General features: G+C 66.9%; 3 protein-coding genes across 5 annotated transcripts in view; 2 read left to right on the top strand and 1 right to left on the bottom strand.

The window, feature by feature from the left end:
• CORO7 (coronin 7) overlaps positions 1–1031 on the top strand; it is a 38776-nt gene extending 37745 nt beyond the window's left edge. For both annotated transcript variants that reach the window (XM_051631910.1, XM_051631909.1), the window contains 2 exons: positions 208–273; positions 381–1031. In XM_051631910.1, coding sequence (XP_051487870.1) covers positions 208–273; positions 381–467 — 153 coding nt within the window. In that variant the 3' untranslated portion in view covers positions 468–1031. The remainder of the gene's footprint in view (positions 1–207; positions 274–380) is intronic.
• GLIS2 (GLIS family zinc finger 2) lies at positions 971–9829 on the bottom strand. 2 transcript variants are annotated; one of them, XM_051631937.1, is made up of 6 exons: positions 9594–9829; positions 5008–5383; positions 4158–4334; positions 3593–3726; positions 3239–3357; positions 971–3139 (listed from the first exon to the last, which is right to left on the bottom strand). In XM_051631937.1, exons 2-6 carry the CDS (start codon positions 5365–5367, stop codon positions 2352–2354), a joined length of 1578 nt encoding a protein of 525 aa, XP_051487897.1. In that variant the 5' UTR covers positions 5368–5383; positions 9594–9829; the 3' UTR covers positions 971–2351. The 2 variants fall into 2 exon arrangements, with proteins under 2 accessions (XP_051487897.1, XP_051487896.1); XM_051631936.1 differs by having other exon boundaries at positions 5008–5407; positions 9594–9828.
• Positions 9830–13292: 3463 nt separating this feature from the next.
• On the top strand, positions 13293–20717 carry TFAP4 (transcription factor AP-4). The gene is made up of 7 exons (XM_051631970.1): positions 13293–13474; positions 17238–17403; positions 17934–18032; positions 18389–18559; positions 18799–18936; positions 20123–20281; positions 20383–20717. Exons 1-7 carry the CDS (start codon positions 13386–13388, stop codon positions 20569–20571), a joined length of 1011 nt encoding a protein of 336 aa, XP_051487930.1. The 5' UTR covers positions 13293–13385; the 3' UTR covers positions 20572–20717.
• The last annotated feature ends 2500 nt before the right edge of the window (positions 20718–23217 follow it).

Raw genomic sequence — 23217 nt, 5'->3', positions numbered from 1 at the left:
TAATCCCAGTTGGAGGTTTCCCAGCAGCCTGCCATGCTCAGACTTTGCTCCTTGGGGAAGGGGGTGGCAGCTGTCCAGGAGTGTGGGGACCTGCTGAGGGGTCAGGCAGGGCAGCCACATCCCTGCGATGGCACCTGGAGACAACAGGAGGCTCAGGGCTGGGGAGGGTGGAGGAGAAGAACCTGAGGGGGAATTTCTCTCGGGCAGAACTACGACCACTTGTTCAAGGTGAACGACAAGTCGGTGGGAGGCTCCTTCTACCTGCAGTCCAAGGTGAGCCAAGGGCCCAGCCCTGCCCTCGCCACCTTCCCCTGCCTCCAGTGTCACCATGGAGGAGGCAGGGTCGTCCCCCCCCGTCACCTCCTCCCTGTGTCCCACAGGTGGTGAGAGCCAAGGAGCGGCTGGATGAGGAGCTCCGCATCCAGGCCAAGGACCAGAAGGAGAAGAGCCAGAAAGCTGAGACGTGACTCCTGCTGCCCCCACCTCCCTTCTCCCTCACCCTTAACTTATAGGTAGCCAATAAATGCCATGTCCTCTTCCAGCACCTGGCCTGGCTGCTCCGTGCCCTGGGAAGGGAGCAGGGACCTGCCTGCCCGTAGCCCTGCGTGCAGACTGACCCCAGCAAAGGGCTGGCAGGGCTGGGATTTCCCCTGGGGAGAAGGAGGGAGGCAGCTGGGGAAAAAGAGTGTCCCTAGGGCGCTGAAAGCTGCGCAGGCTCAAATGGCACCTGGGAGCTGTTTTCATGGCAGGCTGGGATGCTGTTGGGCTGAGCACACAGGTACCTCTGGCTCTGCACCACGGGAAGCACCCAGAGCTCTGTGCCTCTACCCAGGGGACATGCCAAGCCGTCCCCACCCACAGCTCAGCCCACAGGTCCCGCTGAGTGGGAAGTGTGAGGAGCCAGCCGTGCCCCTGAGGTCGTGCCCCTCTGTCCCCCAGCTCTGCCCCCACCTCAGACTGAAACGGGAACTTACTTCAACTTCACTTTTATTGTTTTGTTTTCTTAATAAACTTCCTCTCCCCTGGAGGAATATAGTGTTATAGTCGTTAGCTTATCTCTTACTTCTGCAGTCCTTAACGCTACGCTAACAGCGATGGAGCCCAACGGGAGGAAAATAAAAACAACCCAGAAACTACGATAGAAAAGGCACTTTCGAGACCGTTAAAATACTGATGTCCTGGAATGTGCAACAACAAACCGACGAAGGAGCGAGGGGACGTACAGCGAACACCGGCCGGGGCGGCCTGGTCGATGGCCCGTGGCCACACGGGGCTGTGGCAGCACCACCCCAGCCCCCCAGGTGAGGGCAGGGAGACCGGCTCCCTGCGGGCAGGGGCAGGGAGACCCTCCCCTCCCCCCCCCCAAGTTCAGAGAAAGCCGTGGGTGGGGGTCCTGGCTGGCAGCGGGAGGTCTGTGGGACCCCTGGTGTGTGCTGGGGGAGGCTCCGCGCTCTGCCAGGCAGGCTGAGGGCTCTGGGCGCTGCCCCGTGGCCCGGGGTGAGGTGGGGGGCAGGGTGCCCCCCAGGAGCGGGTGCCCCCCAGGAGCGGGTGCCCCCCAGGAGCGGGTGCCCGCCGCCCTGCCCGCGCTGCCCGCAGGCTGGCGGTACATGGTTAGGTATGAACGTAGCTACAGTTGGGGGCTCTGGCCCGGCGTGGTGAGCGGCACAACGTGGCCGTGTGCCTTGTCACGGGGGGGGTGGAGGGGGAGCCGGGAGGTGGCAGGGGGCAAGGGTGGCTGCCGAGCGGGAGGGACGCAGGGGAGCACCGGGCAGGTGTGTGTGCCCAGCCAGCTGGGCCTGGCACAGCAGGGACCGTGATGCTGCCCACAGCCATGCCAGCCAGGTGGGGTGGGACAACACAGCTTGGGGCTGTGACCTCCCCCCAACCCTGAGCTGTCACCCTGCTGTCCCCACAGTGAGGGGGGGGGGGGGGGGCTGCAGCCCCCCTCCATGCCAGCACCAAGGCCCTGGGCAGGCAGATGCCGAGTCAGTGGCAGCAGATGAGCCCAACTGGGGCCCTGTCTAAGCAGGTGGCTGGTCAAGAAATAAATAGCGGCGTCTCCAGCTGCCCAGGGCAGAGGGAATGGTTGGGGGGACACCCCCGTGTGCCCCCAGGGCTGCCCCCAGCACGGGGCTGCAGCCGCCTCCCGCCACTGAGGGATTATTGCTTTTCTCAGAAGAGTCCATTCTTCTTTCGTGAGGGTTAAAAGCACGAGCGAGGCCCTGCCAGGGCTGGGGGGGAGGGAAGGGGGGGGTGGGTGGCAGAGGGGGTGATTCCCACCCCCCTCTCAACCCCCGGGAGTGGGATCTGCCCGCCGGGCCGGTACCTGGCCCGGGGCATCGTCGTGGCCCTCAGTTGACGGCGGCAGGTTTGAGCAGCAGGGAGCCAGGGGGGATGAGCACCCAGCCTGGCGGCAGCGCCTCCGGGCTGCCCGCGGAGCCCACACCGGCCGAGAGGTCGAGCACGGCCCCCGGCAGCAGCGCCAGGCTCTCGGGGGGGCCCCGCGGCCGCCCCGGCTCCGTCCGTTCACCCCTTTCCTTCCGGCACTCGGGCCCCTTGCCCGCCTTGGGCGGCCGCCCCTCGACCCCACCACCCTTCTCCCCCTCGGCCTTGGCCCCGCCGGCCAGCAGCGACATGACGGGCAGCCCCAGCCCCGCCGCGAAGGGTGAGTGCAGCAGGGGGCTCTTGGTCAAGTTCAAGGGGCCGCCATTGAGGGGCAGGACGGGGCCGGGCAGGGCGGGCAGGGCCCCCGCGGCCCCACAACCCAAGGTGCTGAGGTCGAGCGGTGCCGGAGCCAAAGGGATGGGCAAAGCGGGCAACCCCGGGGGAGCAAAGAGAGCGGCGGGGTTGGGGATGACGAGCTGGCCCCCGTTAACGTAGGGCAGCTCTGCTGGCCCCAGGGGTGTCTTGGGGGGCGGGTGGACCTTGAGCATCTCGGAGTGCTCGGGGGAGACGAAATGGCCGTGGGCCTTGATGTGCTTGCGGAGGGAGCTGGGGTCGGTGTAGCGCTTGTGGCAGCCCGGCATCTTGCAGGAGTAGGGCTTCTCCACGTAGTGCGTGCGGGTGTGCTTGAAGCGGTCGCTGGAGTTGGAGTAGCGCTTGTTGCAGCCTTCGTAGGGGCAGATGTAGGGCTTCTCGCCTGCGGGGTGGGACAGCACAGCACCGTGTTTGCCAGGGACACGGCCAGCCCAACCCCCCGGTGTCCTCCCCACCCCCTCCACGAGGGTCTGGGACTGACCTGTGTGCGAGCGGTTGTGGATTTTCAGGTTCTCCAGGCGGGAGAAGCTCTTGTTGCAGGTGGGGCAGCGATGCGGCTTCTCGTTGGTGTGTGTCCGGATGTGGATCAGCATCTTGTACCTGCCAGGGGTGGGAGGGACATCACGGGGGGTCAGCTCTGGACCCCAGCACATCTCCTTGCCCCCGTGCCCTGGCTATGGTGGGAGAGGGGACAGGTACACCCATGCCAATGCCATCAGCCAGCCTTGTAGGACCCCACACCAGAAAGCTGGATGGATGGAGACCTACCCTGAGGAGGGCAGGAACTCAGAGCAGCCCCCCCCATGGTCCCCAGAGCCGTCCCCAGAGCCCCCACCTGGCATTGAAGCCCCTGCCGTGGCGGGCGCAGCCCTCCCAGTGGCAGCAGTACCCCGCGTCCTTCTCGGGTTTGACGTGGAAGTCATTGACGTGGTCCACCAGGTCTTGCAGGAGGTCAAAGAACTGGTTGCACTGTGGGCAGGTGACAGGGGTTTGAGGGGGTGCCAGGGGGAGGCTGGGACCCTCAGCAGGGCCAGACTCTGCCCCTCACCCCCCTCCCCAGCCCAGCTCCCCCCAGTACCCTGTAAGCAGCAGCACCAGCATCTGGGGAGATGGAAACAGCCCTTCACAAACCCCCTAATCACGACCCCCCCAGCATCTCCCAGCATGGCTCCCAGCTCCCCATCACCCCCCCACACACACAAGCCCCACAGAGCTCTGCCGTGGCTTTCCAGCCCCACATCCCCTCCCCAGCCTCAAAATGCCATTGCATGCCCACCCCCTGCTGCCCCCCCACCCCTCAATGGTCTCCCAGCCCTTTATCACCACTCCAGACCCATAAAGATCCTGCCTACCCACCCCCCCCCAGCCCCATAACGCCCCCCCCAGCCCTCCCTGCTGACCTTGGACCAGCGGCAGACGAGCTGCTTGGGCAGGGGCAGCTCGGGGGGGAGACGCTTCTCCTTGTTTGGGGGCAGGAAGGCAGCAGGGGGCAGGTGCAGGGCCCCCCCAGCCCCCAGAGGCAGGAAGAACTGGAAGGAGCTGGGGAGGCCGTCAATATAGCGCAGGGACTGGAAATCCTGGAACAGATCCCAGGGAGGTGGTGAGGGAGGTGGCTAAGTTGGATGGGGCCTCCCAGAACCCCACCAGAGCCACCCAGAGACCCTTCAGCCCACCCTAGAATCACCAGAACCCCTCCAGAAACGCCCAGGACCCCCCCCCAGAACCACTCAGAATCCCCTATAGACCACCCAGTGCTCCCCAAAGACCCAAAAATCCCTCTTAGCCCCCATATAGCCCCCAGTAGCCACCCAGAACCCCCCATACATAGTCCACTCAGACCCACCAAGAGCCTCTCTGGAGACCCCAGAACCCACCATAGCCCACCCAGAGCCACCCCAAGATGCCAGAACCCTCCACAGCCCACCCATCATCACCCAGAGACCCCCCAGAATCCCCCATAGCCCCCCTCAGAGTTACTCAGAGCCCTGCAAAAGTTTTCAGAACCCTCTAAAAGCCCACCCAGGGCCACCTCAGAGCCCCCCCTGGCATCGGAGTCATGGGGGGGCCGGGCAGCCGGGGGGGGGGGGCATTGACCCAAGGGTGTGTGTACACACCGGTGGGGGGCGGGGGGGCTGTGTCACCAACTATGGCAGCGCCGGGCACTCTGCCGAGGTCAAGAGCAACCATCCCAGGCACAGTCCCAACCGCTGGGGACACCTCAGGGAGCAAAGGGGACACGTCCATACTTACATGGGGGGTGAGGGGTCCGGGCAGGTCCCCGCTGCCCTGGCGCTCGGGGGACAAGGAGGCGCTGCCGGCCGGAGACTCCTCACCGGAGCGGGGCGAGAGGCTGAGATCCACCACGGGCACGGCTGAGAACCGTCCATCCCGCGGCTCCACCAGCCTGGAGTGTGCCAGGAGGCCTGGGGATGGTGAGGCTGGCATAGCCCGGCGACCCCCACGGCCCCCTCCACGGCCATCCCCGGCCGGCGGGGCATCTGGGCGCTGGGGAGCGCGGGGCCGGGGACCGGGGACACCGCGCTTCTCCCGGGCGGTTCGCAGCTTCGAGATGCTCAGCTTGAGGTCCAGCGGCTCCTCCAGCGAGTGCATGGTGACAGGGAGGGCGCTGCGGGGGGACAGCCGGGGGTCACTGCGGGGATGGGGAACAATTAAGGGTCACCAGGGGGATGAGGGACAAACGGGGGGGGGGGGGGGGGGTCACTCAAAGCATCACCCCAACCCGGCCCTGTAGCAATGCCCGGCTCTGCTCCGGGGCTTGGTGGCCCCGGTGCTGGCACAGGGACAGTGCCGTCCCTTCGGGCCACCCTGCCGCGGCCCCCTCCGGCAGCGGGCAAAGGGCAGGGCATGGCACCAAGGCCCCCCCCCCCCCCCTCCCGGCCCCTCGGTGTCCCCAGCGTGTCCTCTGCGTGTCGCCAACCCCTGGAGCCAGCACAGCCCCTTGGCCGATAACCAAACCCCGCCGGGATTGCCAAATCCCCCGGGTACCCGCAGGCTTGGAACCTGTGGTGTCCGTCCCCCGCCTCCCCCCCCCTCCCCGTTCGGTCCCCCTCCCGCTCCGTCCCTCCGTCCGTCTGTCCCCACGGGCCTGCCCCGGCCAGGCCTTTCCCAGCGGCAGAGGAGGGCGGTGGCGGCCACCAGCCCGGCGGTGACCCGACGGCCGAGCCCGCTGGCCCCGGCCCCGGAGGCGGCCGAGCTTCCTCCCCCGCCGGGGCCCCTTCGCCGCCGGCCAACGGGGCCGGGCAGGGGCTGCGGGGCCACACGGTGTGACAAGCCGTGGCACAGCGTGGCACGGCATGATGGCACAGAGTGGCACAGCAGGGCTGCTGCCCACAAGCACCCCTCACACACACATTTCCCAGGGCATGGTGGGGGACCCCGCCCCCCCCCCACGTCCCCGTCCCCCCCGCTACTGTCCCCAGGGGGACAGCTCCACACTGCCAAGTCCTCCCCGCCCACCCCCCAAAACTGCCACCCCCACGCCTCAGCTGCCAACACATCCGGCCCGTGGCTGAGAACGGGCAGCTCAGTGCAGGAGTGAGTACCCCAGTTCCCCGCTGTGTTTCCACCCCCGCCCCGGCCCCCCGCATGGCCCGGGGGCCGTGTCGGGGGGCCCGACGCACCCAGCACACGTGGCAGCGCACCCCCCTCCCCCCCCCCAAGCCCCCCATCGCCACCCCACCCCGCCCCGGGGGGCCAGGCCCCCGCCCTGCCCCGCCGGCGGGGCCCCCCTGCGCTGGCGGGGGTCCAGCCCGGCTCAGACGCTGAGGAATGCGGAGGAGCCGCGGGGGGCGCGGGGCCCGGCCGGGGGGCGGGAGACCCCCCGCCTGCACCCCCGCCACGGCAGCGCTGCCCCCGGCCTGGCCGTGGGGCTCCATGGGGGGTCCCTGGTCCAAGCTCCCATGGAGGGAGGAGCTGCCCCATAGCGGGAGGAGCTGTCCTAAGGGAAGGGGGGGCGGACCCCTCCTTCAGTCCCCCCTAGCCCTGGAGCCTGCTCCATAGCAGGGTCCTTCCTCTCCAATAGGGAGGCTCCCTGGCCCAGTTCCCCCTGACCCCACACAGCTGCGGGGCTTGCATCATAGCCAGGTCCCATCCCTTGTGGCAGAGCCACCCTCTGAGCCCCCACGGCCATGGGGCCTGCCCCCCGGGGGGGGGTCCCTGCCCTCTGGGGAGTCTTCATCCTGAGCTCCACAGCAGTGCCTGCCCCGTAGGGGGTCCCTGGCCCAAGCCCCGCCGTGGTTCTCAGGCTCCAGTCACCCTCCACGTGTCCCACAGCCTGGTGGCACAGCTCGAGGACAGACAGAGGGACAGGGGGCAGGACCCCACGGCTGGGATGTCAGAGAGGGACCCCCAGCTGGGGCCCCAGCAGCCCCCTGGGCCCCCCAGAGACGGGGGGTCCTGCAGAGGGGCCAAGGCGAGGCGTCAGGGCTGGTCCCACGGTGGTGGCTGTGTCCCCGCGTCCCCCGGGGATGGAGTCAGGGGGGGTTCCAGGCGGGCGGTGCCGGGGGGGGAGCGGGGCCTCGGTCCATCGGCTGACGCCAGGGCTGGCAGCGCGGCCACGGACGGGCGGGCGGGCGGCTGCCAAACCACGAGGCCTCCTCGCCGCCGGCGCCCCTGGGAACCGGGGGGGCCCCGACGGGACGGGGACGGGGAGCAGCCCCGCGGCAGCTTGGCCGGACGCCTCGACCGCCCCAGCACCTGCGGCCCCCGTGCGAGGCCCCTGCCTGCTTCTGCCTGCTCCCCCCCACCCCCCCAGGCCTCCCTGCCCGCGCCAGGCGCTGCCAGCTTCCCCTCCGGCCGCCCGTCGAGCCCCCCCCCCCCCTCCCCGCCACACCAGTTCAAACCAGTCTGGCGCGGCGCGAGGCCCGGGGGCATCCCAGTCCGGGCGGGGGCTGCTGTGATGGAGCCCGGACATGACGGGGGGAGGCCCCCCCCCACCCCAGCCCCAGCTCTGCCTGCCGGGCTGGGGAGCTCCAGGGGACACTGGCCCCCCCCATGCTGCTCACCCAGCCGGCAGGGCGTGGGGGACCCGGGGTGACCCCGGCACAGCTGGCAGGGTGTCAGGTCTCTGGGCCACCCTGCTGCTGACATGGCCAGGGTGTCCCCCCCCCCGCCTCGGCCCCAGCTGCGGCACAAAACCCGCCAGGAACAGGGCGGGCGCGGGGCGGGGGGCGGGGGGGGTGGGTGGGTGGGACAGAGACTTCCCGGCGGTGCAGGGGGCTCAAGGGATGCCAAGGTCAGGGCCACCACCCCGGGAGGGGACGGTGACCCTGGGGCTTGGCGGTGCGGGAGCGGTGCCAGCGCTGCGGGCACGGCTCGGCCCCCCCGGTGGCACTTGGCAGGACTGGTGGCGGCAGGCTGGCACCGCCACCAAGGTCGGGCAGCCCGGGAGCCCCCCGTGGGGGGGCGGGAGGGGGGTTACAGGATCCGGTGCTGCTGCCGGGTCTGCACTGCCACCGCTGCCCAGGTCACCGTCCCCATGGCTGCCGGTAGGACATGAGCCACCGAGGAACCCACTGTTCCTTCTTAACCTACTGCTGATGGCGCTGGCACTGCCATTCCTCACCGGAGCCCACCGGGTTGGGGGCCACATCCTGCTGGTGGCTCCCGCTTGTCCCTGTCCCCCCAGTACCCGCTGCCCCACGCTGCCCGGGCTGATGGCAGCCCCCCCAGGCGTCGCCAGGCACAGCCATGGCTCTGTCTCCTTGTCCCCGAGCTGAGATCAGTGCCATGATCCCCTATTTCCCGAGCTTGTGGTGGCCACGGGGACCCTGGTGGGGGGCTGAGACCAGCCTTCTCCCGGGGGAACAGCCCTGCGGCGGTGCCACCAGCAGCACGCACCCTTCCACCACCCCGCGGGGACACGCACGGGGACAGGACGGGGGCTGGTCCCCAGTCACCCAGCGGATCAGACCTCGGACAAGGCAGCAGCGTTGGCCATGGGGGGCGGGGGGGGCGACATGTGAAGCCCGAGCTGGGGGGACACGGTCACAGCAGGGTGACACAAAGGCACAAGGAAGGGGAGGTGGCCACCGCTCCATGCAGGGCAGGGGACGAGCCCCTGCAGCAGTGCTCGGGGACATTGGGGACAACTGCTGGCAGCCTTCGGCCCATGCTGCTGCCGTCTCGGGGAGGGGGTCACTGTAGCCAGCCCCCAAAGCCCCCCCCGTGCTGGCGTAGCCAGGGCTCGGCGATCCCATGCCTCGGCTCCACGACCGGCAGCCCCCGGTGATGGGAACCGGGGGTGACGGTGGGTGACGGGTGGTGGCCCCCAGCCACAAACCCCCCTTCGCTCTCCTCACACGGTGGGGACACCGATGGGTCCCCGGGGGGCGGCCACGGCCGGGGACAGCCACCGAGCACGTCTCCGCCGCAGCCCCCTCCCGCTGCCAAGGTCAGGACACCCGCCCCGGCTGCGGGGGGGGGGGGACAGCGGGTGACGGCCACCCCCCGGCACCCTGTGGGCAGCGGGGGAGGTGCCCTCTCTGCACCCCCTCGTGACCCCCCCCCCCCGGGAGCCCCGCGCTCCCCCCTCACTCCCCGTGCCCGGGGGTGCAGCGGGGCCACGAACCGTCGTGCCCCCCCCAAAACCAGCTCCCCAAGGCGGGGAGCGGTGCAGGTGCCAAGGGACCCCCCCGCACCCCCCGGGGCAGGCTCCCGGAGCTCCCCGCCGGGCGGGGAAGGGGCTTCCCGGGTGTTCCCCCCACCGGTGGCGGCGGCAGCATCCTCCTCCTTCCCTCCCCCCCCCCCCTCTCCGCCACCTTCCCCGCGGTGGCGGCGGCGCGACAAAGCGCCGGTCCCCGGTGCGCGATCGTTACCTGCGGCGGGGGCTCAGCGCCGGCGGCGGGCGGGGAGCGGGGCGGGGAGCGGGGCTTGGCGGAGCGGGCCCCCCCGCTGCCGGGCCGCCGGGCCGCTCCGCCACATCTGCAGGGGCTGGGGGCGGGGGCGGCGGAGGGCGGCGGGGCTCTGCCCCCCCCTCCCCGGTCCCCCGGGCGGCGGCGGCGGAGGGCGGCGGCAGGGCGGGGGCTCTGCCCGCCGTGATTTATGGCCGCCCCGCACCGACCGGCCCGGCCCCGGCTGCGGGCGGGAGCTGGGCGGGGGCCGGAGCCGGCCCCTCCCCGCCGCGGGGGGCACCGGGGGGCACGGGGAGGGGGACACACACACACACACAGGACCGGAGACGGAGGGGAGACCCGCCCCGTGTGGGGACACGCGGGGACATGCGGGGACACCCCCCCCCCCCCCCCCTTCCCGCGCAAGGTCACCCCGGAGCTGCGGCAGAGCTGACCCCCCACCCCGGGTGTGTCCCTGCCCACCCCCCCCGGGGACGTGGCGGGGCGGGCGGGGGGGACCCCGGTGGCGGCGGAGCAGGAAGCGGGGGCGGCGCCCACAGGACCCCCCCTTTTCCAACCCGCACCGGGGACGGCGGAGCGGGGGGGGGGGGGGGTGTCCCCCTCCCCGCAGGAGCGGCGGTGCCCGCCCGCCGCGTGACGTCACCGAGCGCTGCTGGCGTCACGCCTGGCGGGGGCCTCCGCATGACGTCACCCCCGGGGGGGTTGTCCCGGGGCGCCGGGGCCGCGGCTCCTTCCGGCGGCAGGATGTGGCGGGGCCGGCCCGGATGCTGCAGCCCTCACCGGGGGGGGGGGGGGGGGCGGGGGCGGGAGGGGGGAACTCCCTCCCCGGGGCCCGCGGGGGGGGACACAGCTGGCCCACCCGGGTGGCTGGGGTCACGCCCCGGGATGGGGGGGGGGAACCCGGGATGGGGGGGGGGGAGGAGGGGAGCAGCTGCCTTGTCCCCACCAACCCCACCAGAAAACGTGGGACACGGGTGGGGAAGGGGGGGGGGTGGGCACAGACACGCGAATGGCTGAAATCACACCCTACTCGTGGGGTTTGTTGGGTTTTTTTTGGGGGGGGCACTGTCCCAGGCGGGTGGCCAGGGCATACCCCACCCGTGGGTGGGGTTTTTTTTGGGGGGGATGGAGTGAGGTGTCCCCAACAGCCCTTCCACAAAACTGGGGGGACACGTGGGGCAGCGCCGTCCCACGCGGGTGGCTTCTGTCACCCCCACACACACCCCCGTGTTGTTTTTTCGGGGGGTAGCTGCTACCCCCCCACAGCTCTGACCTCCTCCGATGGCTGCGGAGCTGCTGCCACCCCCGTGTCACCCTTCAGTCCCTTTTTTTGAGGCTTTTCTCCCCTCTAAATATCCCAGCGTGAACTCCGGTGTTTTCACCCCCTTCCCTCCAAAAAAATAAGATGGAAATGGGCTGAGCTGCACCTTGGGGGAGCGTGAGCAGGGGGTGCTTCGATGCCACCCCCCTGTGGAGGTGGCCCTGGTGACACGGGGGCCACGCGGTGGTGACAGAGTGTCTGGGTGTCCCCAGCCTGGCTCCCCTTCTCCCCTTCTCCGGGTGCCAATTCCACCCCACCTCCCCGTCCTGAAGTCCTCCCAAATAGGGGGGCACATGTCCCCCAACCCGTGGACACCCCTGTCCCCTGCTGCAGACAGGGACAGCCACCAGCTGGTTTTGGGGACCCCTCCTGCTTCTCGGCAGCAGGGTAGGGTGCTCTGGGGGTGGTGGGGGGCTATGGCAGAGGGTGGGGGGTCCCTGGTCTGACTGCCAGCAGAGCAGCCAAGTGATGCCTCAGCCTGGCTGGGTCCAGCTCCTGACCAGCCTGGGGGACACACAGGGAGACACACGGGTGGCCAGGGGTGTCCCCACGCGAGGGGGGGACCCCACAGCCCCAGGGGCTAGGCCTCCCATGCAGGGCTGGGCAGGGGCCCACGGGGACAGGGACGGGCAGGGTGCTGGTAGAACCTGTCCTGCCAGCTCCCCAGGGGACTGGGCGGGGGGCTGGGGGGTGGATATGCACCCCCCCCTGCTCTGCAGGGCCCTGTCCTACCCACCCGGCGTGCCAGGCCACCCCCAGGACTCCCCTCTGCCCTCAGTGGCTGGCCCTGTTCCCACTCTGATGGCACTGGCTGCTCCTGGCCCCGTGCAGGCAGTGCTGGGGGGACTTTGGGGGGAATTGCGCAGTCTCCTGCAAGGTCTGGGGGTTCCCTGAGGTCCTGCATGGCTTTTGCCAGCCCCCAGACCCCCCTGCCAGCCCTGTGCCCCCCTGCCAGTCCCCACAGCTCCTCACAGCCCCCACCCAGCCCCTAAATTTCTCTCCCAACCCCTGGAGCCCTTGCCAGCCATGTCACCCCTGTCACCCACAAACCCCTGAGCCCCAAGGCTGCTGTGAGCTCCATGGCCCCTGGCAGTCCCCCCGAGCTACCCCCAGCCCCCATGGCCCCTGCCAGCCATGTCCTCATGCCTGTCACCCCCACATCCTTGAGCCCCATGGCTACCGTGAGCCCCCCGACCCCTGGCAGCCCCCTGAGCCTCTTGTGACCCCACCCCTTGGCCCCTGGTGCCCCCCAGAACTTCTTGTTACTGCCCCTCCCTCTCCCCATGCTGGCCCTTGGCAGCCCCCTGAGCTCCCTGGCAGCTGGGATGGGCTGGGGAAAGGGTGGGATGGGCTGGGGATGGGATCAGATAGGGTGGAACAGATGGGACAGGGATAGGATAGGATCATATAACCCTACAATCATGGAAAGGTTTGGTTTGCAAGGGACCTTCAAGATCATCTCGTTCCAACCCCCCTGCACGGGCAAGGACACCTCCCACCAGCCCAGGCTGCTCATCTGCCAGATGGGGCAGGATGGGATGGAACAGGATCAGATGAGGTTGGACAGGATGGAACAAATTGGTATGGGGATAGGATAGGATGGGATAGGGACAAGATAGGGGATAGGATAGGATAGGATGGGATAGGATGGGATAGGATAGGATAGGATAGGATGGGATGGGATGGGATGGGATGGGATGGGATGGGATGGGATGGGATGGGGGTAAGTCAGGATAGGATGGAAACAGGACAGGATGGGAAGGGACAGGATCAGATGAGGTTGGACAGGATGGATGCGATGGGGACAGGACAGGATGGGTTCAGGGCCAGATGCAATGGGGTGAGGACAGGGTGGGATAGGATGGGATGGGATAGGATTAGGATAGGATAGGATAGGGCTAGGGCAGGATGGGATGCGGTGGGATGGAGACGGGTCAGGATAAGATAGGTTAGTAGGATAGGATGGGATGGCATGGGAACAGGACAGGATGGAATGGGGCCAGGATAGGACGGGATGGAGACAGGGGAGGATGGGATAGGATAGGGTAGGATCGGGCGGGATAGGATGGAGCTAGAGCAGGACGGGACGGAGCGAGGTGTGCTGGGGACAGGACGGGATGCGGCGGGGACAAGGGCCAAGTCGAGCCGGGCCGAACCGAGCCGGCTCAGCAGAGCCTGCAATGCCCCGCGGGGTGGTGCGGGGGTCCCCGGCGGGTCCCTGGCGGGTCCCTCCCCCTCCCCGCGCCCTCCTTTGTTTACACGGGCCGGTGGCGGCGGAGGGAGGCGGCGCCGGCGGGGGCGGGCGGGGGCGCGGGGCGGCGGGCGGGAGCCGCGCTCGCACCAGCTGTTTCCCGCCTTGAGCCGCGGGCAGAGAGGCCGCCGGAGCCGGAGCTGGAGCCGGAGGAGCCCAGCGGGGCCCGGCCGCTCCCCCCGGCATGGAGTACTTCATGGTGCCGGCCCAGAAGGTGCCCTCGCTGCAGCACTTCAGGAAATCCGAGAAGGAGGTCATCGGCGGGCTCTGCAGGTGGGGGAGCGGGGCGAGAGGGGGGTGTGCGTGGGGTGGGGGGGGGAGGAACCACCCGCCTGGGGAAGGTGGGAAGCCCCCCCACCCCCCGGGATGGTATTTTGAGGGTTTTGCTGTGCTGTTTTTGTTGAGGGGAGGTGAAGGGCGGCGGGGGGGAGCGCGGCCGCCGCAGCCCCGCCGCCCGCACGTGGTCCCGGCCGCGCACATGGGGCCGGGCGGCGGGGCCGGGCCGCGGAGCGCGGGGGGCAGCCCGGGGCCCCCTCCCCGCGGGGCTCCGGGGGGGGGGCTCGAGGGGGGGGTGTTTGAAGTGGTGGGGGGGGGGGGGAAGGGGTCGGCGGGGTGTGTGTGCGGGGGGGTGTGTGTGTGTGTGTGTGTGTGTGTTTACTGCCGGGCCTGGCCGTGACTCTGCAGCCCTCCCGGAGGAGGCGGGTCGTGGCCGGGGCTGCCGGGACATGTAGTGCGGGGAGGCGGCGGCACAAAGCCCGGGGAGACGCGAGGTGGAGGGAAAGGGGGGGTTTGGGGAACCCACCTCCCCCCATCCCATGGCTGGCCGGGGGGCTCGGGGCTGCAGGCGGCGGGGCCCCCCGGGGGGGGGGGGGGACCGTGCGGGGCGGCCCGCGGGGCCTGGGGGCGGCACCGGGGCCCCCTCCCGCCGGAGGGAGCGAAGCCCGGGGTGGCCCGGGCTTGGGGGTGGGGGGGGGACCCGTGGGACAGCCCGCGGGAGCCCAGGGCCCCCCGCTCCACGTGTGGGGCTGTCCGGGCCCCTCCGGGCGCTATGGGGCGGCCCCGGCCTCTCCGGCCCGACCCCCGCCGTGGGGCAGCCCCGGCCCCAGCCCGCATGCTTCCCCCTCCTGCCCCGTCGGGGCCCTGAGGCTCAGCTGGAGTTGGGGGGGCTGCGTCTGGGGGTGCTCAGGGCTGTGGGGCCAGGGCTCGGAGCAGTGGGGTGTCTGCACCCGTGTCCCCCACGGTAGTTGCTGTGGCCCCGGGGCGGGGGAGGGCAGGGAAACGCGGCTCCCCTGCCCAGGGCTGGGGGGCTGTGTGTCCCCACATCTGCAGCAGGCATGGGACAGAGCTCTGGGGGGACCTTGCAGCCATTCCACCACCCTGAGATCCAGGACACCCTGCCTGCGAGCTCCAGGAGCTGGGGATGTCCTGCCTGAAAGCTCAGGATACCCTGCCTTGGAGCTAAGGGGTGACCTACCCGAGAGCTTGGGGTGCTGGGGGACATTCTGCCCGCATGCTAAGGGGCACCCTGCCCGTGTACTTGGGTATGGCCTGCCTGTGAGCTCAGGGACAGCCTGCCTGCAAGCTTAGGGAGCTTGGGGATGCCCTGCCCGCAAGCCTGGGGACACCCTGCTTTCAAGCTTGGGGACACCCTGCCTGTGACCTGAAGGAGCTCGGGGATGCCCTGCCTGCAAGCCTGGGGACACCCTGCTTTCAAGCTTGGGGACACCCTGCCTGTGACCTGAAGGAGCTCGGGGATGCCCTGCCTGCTGGCCTGGGGACACTCTGCCTGCATGGCCGTGCCTGCCCTGCCCACCAGCACATGCCACAGCTCTGGCTACGGGCAGAGGAGGTGGTAGCCGTGGGCCCACTGAGCCTCCAGCCCCCTCTCCAGGCAGTGGTGGTGGCTTCAGCACCCCCATGGTTCGTTTCCCTCAAGGTCTGGGTGTGCGTGATGTCCCTGCTGAGCTGTGCTGGGGGCTGCTGGGTGGGATGGAGGTAATTCTACTCACCTGACCCAAACCCCATGGCACCAGCACTGGTTTCTTTCCTGGGCCAGGGCTTTGGTGGGTGCCACCCACTTCCTCTGCCTCTGTCCTGCCCCATCCCTGGCAGTGCTGGGTGCCAGGCCAGCTCCTGAATCCATAGTTTTTTTTCTCCTTTCCCGTGTTCCGTGGCCACTTCTCAGGTCTCTTCCCAGGAAGAGCAGCTGGGGCAGGTTGCAGGAGGTCTGCTGGTGAGGAAGCAGGCTCTTCCTCCTTCCCCGGTATTTAAGAAACTGCTTCCGTGCTGCCCGGTCCTGGGCCTCTCTGTCCCGTTCCCCTTGGGTGGCTGGTGGTCCAACATCCCAGAGCGGTGCCCTGGCCACCTTCCCAGCCCCAGCAGGCATTGCTGTGCTGGGGGACAGGCCCTGCTTGTAGGAAGGGACAGTGTCCCTGAGACCTGCTGAGGTTTGGCGTGTCTGGGGCTGGTGTTCGGCAGGAGCGGGGAGGCGGGTGATGGCCACCGCTGGGTGGGAGCCCTGTGCTGCCATCCCACTGCAGGCAGCTCTTGGTCCACGCAGGAGACAGCTGCTCCCCACATGTGGGGCAGACCCCCAGGCACCCATCCCAGCTCCACATGCCCCAGGACACCCTTTGGGAGCTGCACAGGAGGGGTCCAGTGCAGTGGGCAGTTTGGTGCCTGGAGTCTGTCTGCACAGGGATGCTGCCTCAGCCACTGAGACAAACATCTTCCCCGTCCCCTTGGGCTGAGCTGGGATCCTTCTGAATCCCTCCAGGATGAGCTAGGATCCTTCCCAATCTCTTTGGGATGAGCCAGGATCTTTCCTTGTCTCCTTGTATCTCAGAGGAGTCATGATGCGTTCCCTAGTCACAACAGGCGGTGGGTGACCAGGGAGCCTGTGGGCTTTGCTGCTTACACCCCCCAGCTCCCAGACCTCCATGATTTCTCCATGGCCTTTCTGGGGAGCAGGGGGTGCAGAATGCCAGCCTGGTGTGGGCAAGGCACTGGGTGGGATGCTCCCATGTCCCCATCCTGGAGCTGCTGGGCACCTGGGCAGGAGGCCGAAGCTGCCTTATCTCTCCTCGTGCCGGCTGCCCGGCTGTGGTGTTTAGTCTTGGGTGCCTCGTGGCATCCCTGGTGCCCTGCCTGGCAGCAGCAAGTGCTGTGGGGTGAAATGGCACAGCAGGGGCTGCTGCTCACCTGGGTATGGTGGAACAGCCAGCTGTTGCCTCAGCGTTTGGCTGGTTAATTGTCTGTGCTGGCCACTGCCTGGCGGCGGATCCCTGCAATCCAAAGTCCTCTCTGGGATCTGGTCGCCCTGCTCCCTGGGAAGCCGGGTGTGGGTGAAGAAGCCCTACAGCAATGGGCTTTGCTCTGGGGGTGCCTTGGACTCGTGGGAGTTGGCCTTGGCCAGCTGGAGCCCTCCCTGCTGCTGCCCTGCTCGCTGCCGGCGGCATCCCGGCTCTGGGAGGCATTTCCCGGCCCATCTGCGGGGCGAGGGCGCAGGGGGCCAGGAGGCGGCGGCAGGAAGCAAGGCAGGAGCTGCGGCTTGGGGTGGGACGGGGGCTTCTCTGCTGGGAGCTGTCATCTGGAAGCCATCAGCGGGGTGGGAGGGAAGGAGGGAGAGAGCCGCCTTCCCGGGGCCACACACGCCGGCCGGCCCCGCAGGGACACGGCCGGCCCGCAGCCTCCCTCGCCCACCCGGGGGTCCCTGCTGTGTCCTGCCTTCCCCAGGGGTCCCCGCAGTGCCCTGCCTTCCCTCTGGCTCCCCTCACCCAGGTGTTGGGACACCCGTGTCCAAGCCTGGCAGAGCCAGGGGCTGCAGGGGGCCACCGTTCAGTTGATGCTTCCCCCCGAGCTTTGGACACAGGGCTGGAGAAACCCACCCACCCACTTTTGTGCTCACCAGGGCCTCAGATCATTGTCCCCTCCGTGTTCCCTGTCCCTTCGGTGGCTTGGCATCATCATTGCAAAGTAAGGGGGGACACAGCAGGGGGCCAGCCCTCTCCCCCCTCACCCCATACCTCTCTTGCAGCTTGGCTAACATCCCCTTGACTCCGGAGACCCAGCGGGACCAGGAGCGACGGATACGCAGGGAAATCGCCAACAGCAACGAGAGACGGCGGATGCAGAGCATCAATGCTGGCTTCCAGTCTCTGAAAACCCTCATCCCACACACGGACGGGGAGAAGCTCAGCAAGGTGAGTGGGATGTCGCCAGGGCCGTGGCAAGGCAGGATGCAGACACTGGTCCTGTTGGTGGGGGTTTTCAGCATCACTTGTCGGGTGGGACAGGGCTGTAACTGGGAGGATTTGAGTGTTAATTCAGCCATGGAGGCCTCTCCCAGGGAGGTTTCCTCAGTGGCAGTGGGTGTGCATCACAAACCTGGTGGCCAGGAGCAGGCTGTGTGTGTGACAGCAGCCCGTGCATGACCTGAGAGCAGGGTGGCCTGTGCCTGGGTGACAAAGTGGCCCCACTGTGGAAGGGAGGAGGGTGAGGAGGTGGTGCTTGGCAGCTGGTTGGATTCCCAAGATGAGTGAACTGAAGGTCCACCATGGTGGAAATCCCAGGGGTGACCCAGAGGGGAAGCAGACCTGGGATGGAGACACTGGGGCTGGGCAAGGAGCAGTGCTGCTGCTGGCTGGGCAGGGAGGGAGCTCAGCAGGAGGGGGAGGTTGGGGACACCCCCGAGTCCCTCCTGGCTCAGCGTGTCCCTCCCACTCTCCCACAGGCAGCCATCCTCCAGCAGACAGCTGAGTACATCTTCTCCCTGGAGCAGGAGAAGACTCGGCTACTGCAGCAGAACACCCAGCTCAAGCGGTTCATCCAGGTAGGGCAGGAGAGCCCTGTTCATCCCAGCATCCCTGAGCTGGCACAGGGAGAAGGGCTGGGCTCCCATTTTCCACTTGGGGTGTCGGGGTACGGCCCAGTGGCACCGCCCTCGGTGTCACCCTGTGAGGAGCGAGTTTGCACAAGGCTGGGGGGGTGAGGACCAGGAGGGTGGGCACACAAAGGGGCCCACCTGTCCTCAGGTGCCAACTCCACGGGCTGCCCATGTCTCTGTCTGGGGAGCCTCTTCCCTGCAGGGAGCCGTGTTGGGGGGATGGCACCATCCAGATGTGGTCCAGATGGTGGGGAGAGCGTGAGGGCTGGACCCTGTCCCCTGACACCCCATCCCTGCTGCAGGAGTTCAGTGGCTCCTCCCCGAAGCGGCGACGGGCAGAGGACAAAGACGAGGGGATTGGCTCACCAGACATCTGGGAGGACGAGAAGGCCGAGGATCTGCGGCGGGAGATGATCGAGCTCCGGCAGCAGCTGGACAAGGAGCGCTCGGTCCGGATGATGCTGGAGGAGCAGGTGAGGCCCTGTCAACCTGATCTGGATCTGGCTGTGCAGCAGTTGGGGGGGCTCGCCCTCTAGTGGGCTGTGCCTGTGCCGGGCCCCCCCTGGGGACGCTGGTGGTGCCACCTTGTCACCAGCTCAGGCCGTGGGCTCCCCAGCTCTGCTGTGTCCTCCCTTGGGGGTTGGAGTGTGGGGGTGCTGTGCTGGGGGCAGGCTGGGCTCCTCACCAACATCAGGGCTCTCTTGGCTGGCAGGTTCGCTCCTTGGAGGCCCACATGTACCCTGAGAAGCTGAAGGTGATCGCTCAGCAAGTGCAGCTCCAGCAGCAGCAGGAACAGGTGAGGTTGCTGCACCAAGAGAAGCTCGAGCGTGAGCAGCAGATCCGAACCCAGGTGAGTGTGCAGATGCTGGCACAGCCCACCCTGGCCATAGCCCACCTGTGGGGACACCCTGGTGGCCTCCTGCCTCCCGAGCAGGGTGTCGGGGTGGTTCAGTGATGTGTTTGGCACCTCCTGTCCCTTGGGGCTGGCTGGGATGGGCAGTGGTGTCCCAGCAAAGCTCTCAGGGAATGGGAAATGGGGGGGCACGTGGCCTCCCCAGCATTTGGGGGCTGCACTCGTGGGCATCTGGTGTTTCAGGGGGGATTGGCTTTGGCTGGGCACAGGTGGAGAGCAGGTCCCCCTCTGGTAAGCTGGGATCCAGCTCTCACTGGGCATGTTTCCTTGCCCTGGGGTGGTGAATCCAGCCCTGGGCAGGTGATGTCAGCAGTCACTGTGGCTCCGCTGCCACGGTCGGTGCTGGTCGTGCTCCCCATGCTGGAGCAGAGCCCAGCCCCATCTCATGGGGTTCACCTCTCCCTGGGTGACTCCCACTGATTTTTTGGGACTCTCAAACCACTCCCTGCCACCCACCAGGCTGGAGAAGGGCAGGATAGGAGCCTCCAGCCTTTCCTCCCCCCGGCACAGTTGGATTTGCCAACAGTGGGGGGAGCCTCACAGCAGGCTGGTGCTCTAAGGAGGCACAGTGCAGGCACTGCAGCCCTCAAGCTCAGCCCAGGGTGACACTGGCCTGGAGAGCTTCAAAGGGAGGGAGAAAAAACAAGTTTCCTCCCTCCTTTGGCTTCCGCGGAGCTCCAGGGTCCCTGCCGGCCGCCTCCTGGGGAAGTTCAGCCTATTTTTAGGTGAACTCTCCTTAGCCTCCTGCTGGGGCGGATCTTCCCATCCGCTCTCAACAACCAGGAGCTCCGAGGGGTGTGGCAGGTTCCCAGCTGCCCAGGCCGGGGCGGTGGCAGGGCTGGCACTTGGCTCTGCTGGTTTATGAGCCCAAATCTTTCCGCCTTCGGCATACGAGGAGGAATCCCTCGTGTTCTGCTCTGCCAAAGCTCAGGTGACGGCAGCTTTAACTGATGTCTTCTCGTGTCCATCTGGGATGGGTGAACCGGAGCAGCCGAGCTGCTGCTTCAGCTTTTCCAGGCTCTTTGAAGGAATTTGGGCTCCACAGGAAAGCGTGATGCTCTCCCCATCGCTGCCATGCCCAGGTCCCTGCTGACCAGGGGGTGTTTTTTCCTTCTTTCCCCAGCTCCTGCCATCACATGCTCCCCCAGCGCCCACCCACCACCCCACTGTGATCGTTCCAGCACCACCTCCCTCCCATCACGTCACCGTGGTCACCATGGGCCCATCCTCAGTCATCAACACGGTCTCCACGTCCCGGCAAAACCTGGACACCATCGTTCAGGTAAGAGGGGTGTGAGGGGCTTGAAGGGGGTTGGGGGGTGTCCCTAACCCCGCTGGGGTGGATGTTGAAGGGGACACACGCCATGTCCTGAACCTCGGCAGGCGATCCAGCACATCGAGGGGACGCAGGAGAAGCAGCTGCAGGAAGAGGAGCAGAGACGCGTGGTCATCGTGACGCCGGCGCGCGCCTGCCCCGAGGCCTCCGACACCGCCTCCGACACCGAGGGCAACGACAGTGACTCCATGGACCAGAGCAAAGAGGAACCCTCGGGGGATGGGGAACTGCCCTGACACCTCCCCCCCCGACTGGCAGCCAGGGAGGGGAGCCAGGGCCCCCGGGGCGGGGGGGGTTTGGTGGTGATGGTGGTTGGTGGTGGTTGGGGGGGGGAAGCGGGGAAACGTCGGAGAATATGCTGAAATTTTTAAAAAATACAAGGCGATTTGGGTCTCTTTTATGACCTTTTTCCAATACTGTAAAGCAGAGTGTTAGAAGCAGGCAAAGGTCACCCTTCAGCTCCTGGGGTGATGGGGGGGGGTGGGGGTGGTGCTCGAGGGGGGCCCCCAAGTGGGACGTGGGGGGGCTTGGGGTGCAGCGGGATGGTGGCAGGGGGGGTGTTAGGGATGGGGGGGGTCGCAGCCCCTCACCCCTTTTTATCAACCCCCCCCCCCACCTATCCCTCCTGATCCATGGGGAATCCTGCTGGTGGCAGCCCCAGTGTTCCCAGCAGCCCCAGTATTCCCAGTGCCCTTCCCTCGGGACCGTGCCCTCGGTTGGGATCTTAATTTGGTTTTTTCCTCCTCTTTTTTTGTTTTGTGTTTTGTTGTTTTGTTTTCCTTTGGTAATTAAATGTTCCTTTTTAAGCAGGGGGGGAGATGCCAAGTGACACAGCAGCAAACTCGGGATGGGCACCCCCCACCCCAACTTTGGGATACAACCAGCTCCCACACCCTGTGTGGGGCAGGGAAAACCCCTTTGGAGAGCAAAAAAGACCCAAATCCTGGGATTTTGCCATCGGAGCACATGCAGGAGGGCTGGCATCTGCCACCCCCCCCACCCCCTGACCCCAGTGTTTATAACACCCACCTCCTTGGCACAGGGCTGGCAGTTTGGGGGCTGACTTTACACCCCCACCTGTGTCCCTGTCCCCTTCCCCATCCCCCTGTCCCACTCCCATCCCTCCTTGAAGCACTTAAATCCAGTTCCTGGGGTCCGTCAGCTCCCAAGAGCTTTTCTCTTTTGTGATTGTGTCGCTTGGGTCTGTCATGGCAGGTGGGGGGGGGGGGGTGGGGGGCCCTGTCCCCATTTTGTGTGTGTGTCCCCCTCACCCCTGCTGCCCCCTGCCCAGCTGTAGGGTTTTAGGCCAGTTGTGTGTAGAGCCTTGGTGGTATTTGGTAGGTTCCCCCCCCCCCCCAGCTGCAGCTGTTTCTCAGTTCCTTTCCCTTTTATTTTGTTACATTTTGGGTTCGTTGTTCGTTTTGGTTTTTTTTTTTGGTTTTGTTTTTTTGTTTGGTTTTGTTTTTGTAATTTTTTTTTTTTTTTTTTTACGATTTTTCAGGTCTTTGTGTTGATTGAGAAGCTATTCTATTTTGTTAAGAAAGTGGAAAAAAAAAAAAGAGGCTCGTGCCTTTGTAAAGAAACAAAATAAAGTTTGTACTTGGTTTTTTAGAAGCTCTGTCCCCGGTGTTCATGTTTGTGGGGGACCCTGGTCCCTCTCGAGGGACTTGGGGCTTGGTGGGAGGGCATGGGAGTGCTGCCTGCACTGGGAACTGCAGGCAGGGAGCAAGGGAGTGCTGCCTGAACTGGGAACTGCAGGCAGGGAGCAAGGGAGTGCTGCCTGAACTGGGAACTGCAGGCAGGGAGCAAGGGAGTGCTGCCTGCACTGGGAATTGCAGGCAGAAGGCAAGGATTTCTGCTGAGCAGCTGGGCTATATTTAAAGGCTTAGCCCTGCCCACACATGTTATGAGCACATCAGGTCTCAGCTCATCCCAGTGATGGAGGGAGAAGGCCTGGGACTAGTTTCAGTGAAGCTGTTCAGCTTGAGGAAGGGGCCAGGAGCTTGGGCCAGGCTTTGTGTGCCTCCTACCCCGCAGTGCTCCAGGATGGTGTCCTCATGACCTGGGGGGGGCACCCATCTCTCTGCAAGGCTCTCTGTGGGGCTGCTGGCTCTGCTGGGGTGGGGGCACACATCGCTCCATGGCTTTTTGTGGAGGGGCACCCATCTTTTTCCATGGAGCACCCACCTCTCAACAACCTCCATGGCTCTGGGTGTCCTCCCTGCTCCCACACTTGGTGGGGGGGGGAGCCAGGCTTGGGAGGCGCTGTTGTTTTCCTCCTGCTTCCTTCCCCAAGAAAAAAATTGGGTCACAGCCTCCTCAAAAAGTGGCATCTCTGGGGATGGAGGCCCCTCTGCCACAGCCAGGCTTTGGGGACAGCACTGGGTGGCTGTCCCCTGCAGGTGAGGGTGACAGGAGCTAGTGACCCTGCACTTCCAGCCACTGCCATCCCCTGTGCTGTGCTGCTGGTGCAGTGCTGGTGACAATGGGGACACTCCCAGGGTGGAGGAGACATGTCCCTTTGCCTACAGGCTGTGTGGCATCGCCTGGAGGTGGTGACTCAAGGGGTCCCCAAATCAGCCCAGAATGAGGTGCCCGGGGACACCTCCTTTGGGGATGGCTGGGGGGACACAGTCACTCTGTGACGTGCTTTCCTGCTCCAGCCAAAAAGGGGCTGCAGGAGCTTGCAGCCAGGAGACCCATCCCCCTCCACCAGCAGGATGCCGAGAAGGGGACAGTGACCCCCACAGGGGCAGTGCCCACCCCCAGGGACCCCGTTGGCCAGGATGTGTCCTGTGCCATCACCTCCCTGACACCAGCCTTTCCCAGCTCTGCCGGCTGTGCCTCCCTGTCCCTAGGGCCCCTGGGAGTGCACAAGTGCT

Source organism: Apus apus, chromosome 14 (genome assembly GCF_020740795.1).
Source record: "Apus apus isolate bApuApu2 chromosome 14, bApuApu2.pri.cur, whole genome shotgun sequence".
Lineage (NCBI taxonomy): Eukaryota > Metazoa > Chordata > Aves > Apodiformes > Apodidae > Apus > Apus apus.
Note: the sequence above shows the minus strand (reverse complement) of the source record. Positions and strands in the feature narration are given on the sequence as shown.

Excerpts from the sequence above, each read along its gene's own strand:
- GLIS2 (XM_051631937.1), bottom strand. The coding sequence starts at position 5,367 with ATGCACTCGCTGGAGGAGCCGCTGGACCTCAAGCTGAGCATCTCGAAG. Across the intron at positions 4,335-5,007 it reads CCGGACCCCTCACCCCCCAT|GATTTCCAGTCCCTGCGCTA; the intron begins GTAAGTATGGAC and ends GATCTGTTCCAG. Across the intron at positions 3,358-3,592 it reads GGCAGGGGCTTCAATGCCAG|GTACAAGATGCTGATCCACA; the intron begins GTGGGGGCTCTG and ends CACCCCTGGCAG.
- TFAP4 (XM_051631970.1), top strand. The coding sequence starts at position 13,386 with ATGGAGTACTTCATGGTGCCGGCCCAGAAGGTGCCCTCGCTGCAGCAC. Across the intron at positions 13,475-17,237 it reads GTCATCGGCGGGCTCTGCAG|CTTGGCTAACATCCCCTTGA; the intron begins GTGGGGGAGCGG and ends CCTCTCTTGCAG. Across the intron at positions 18,033-18,388 it reads AGCTCAAGCGGTTCATCCAG|GAGTTCAGTGGCTCCTCCCC; the intron begins GTAGGGCAGGAG and ends TCCCTGCTGCAG.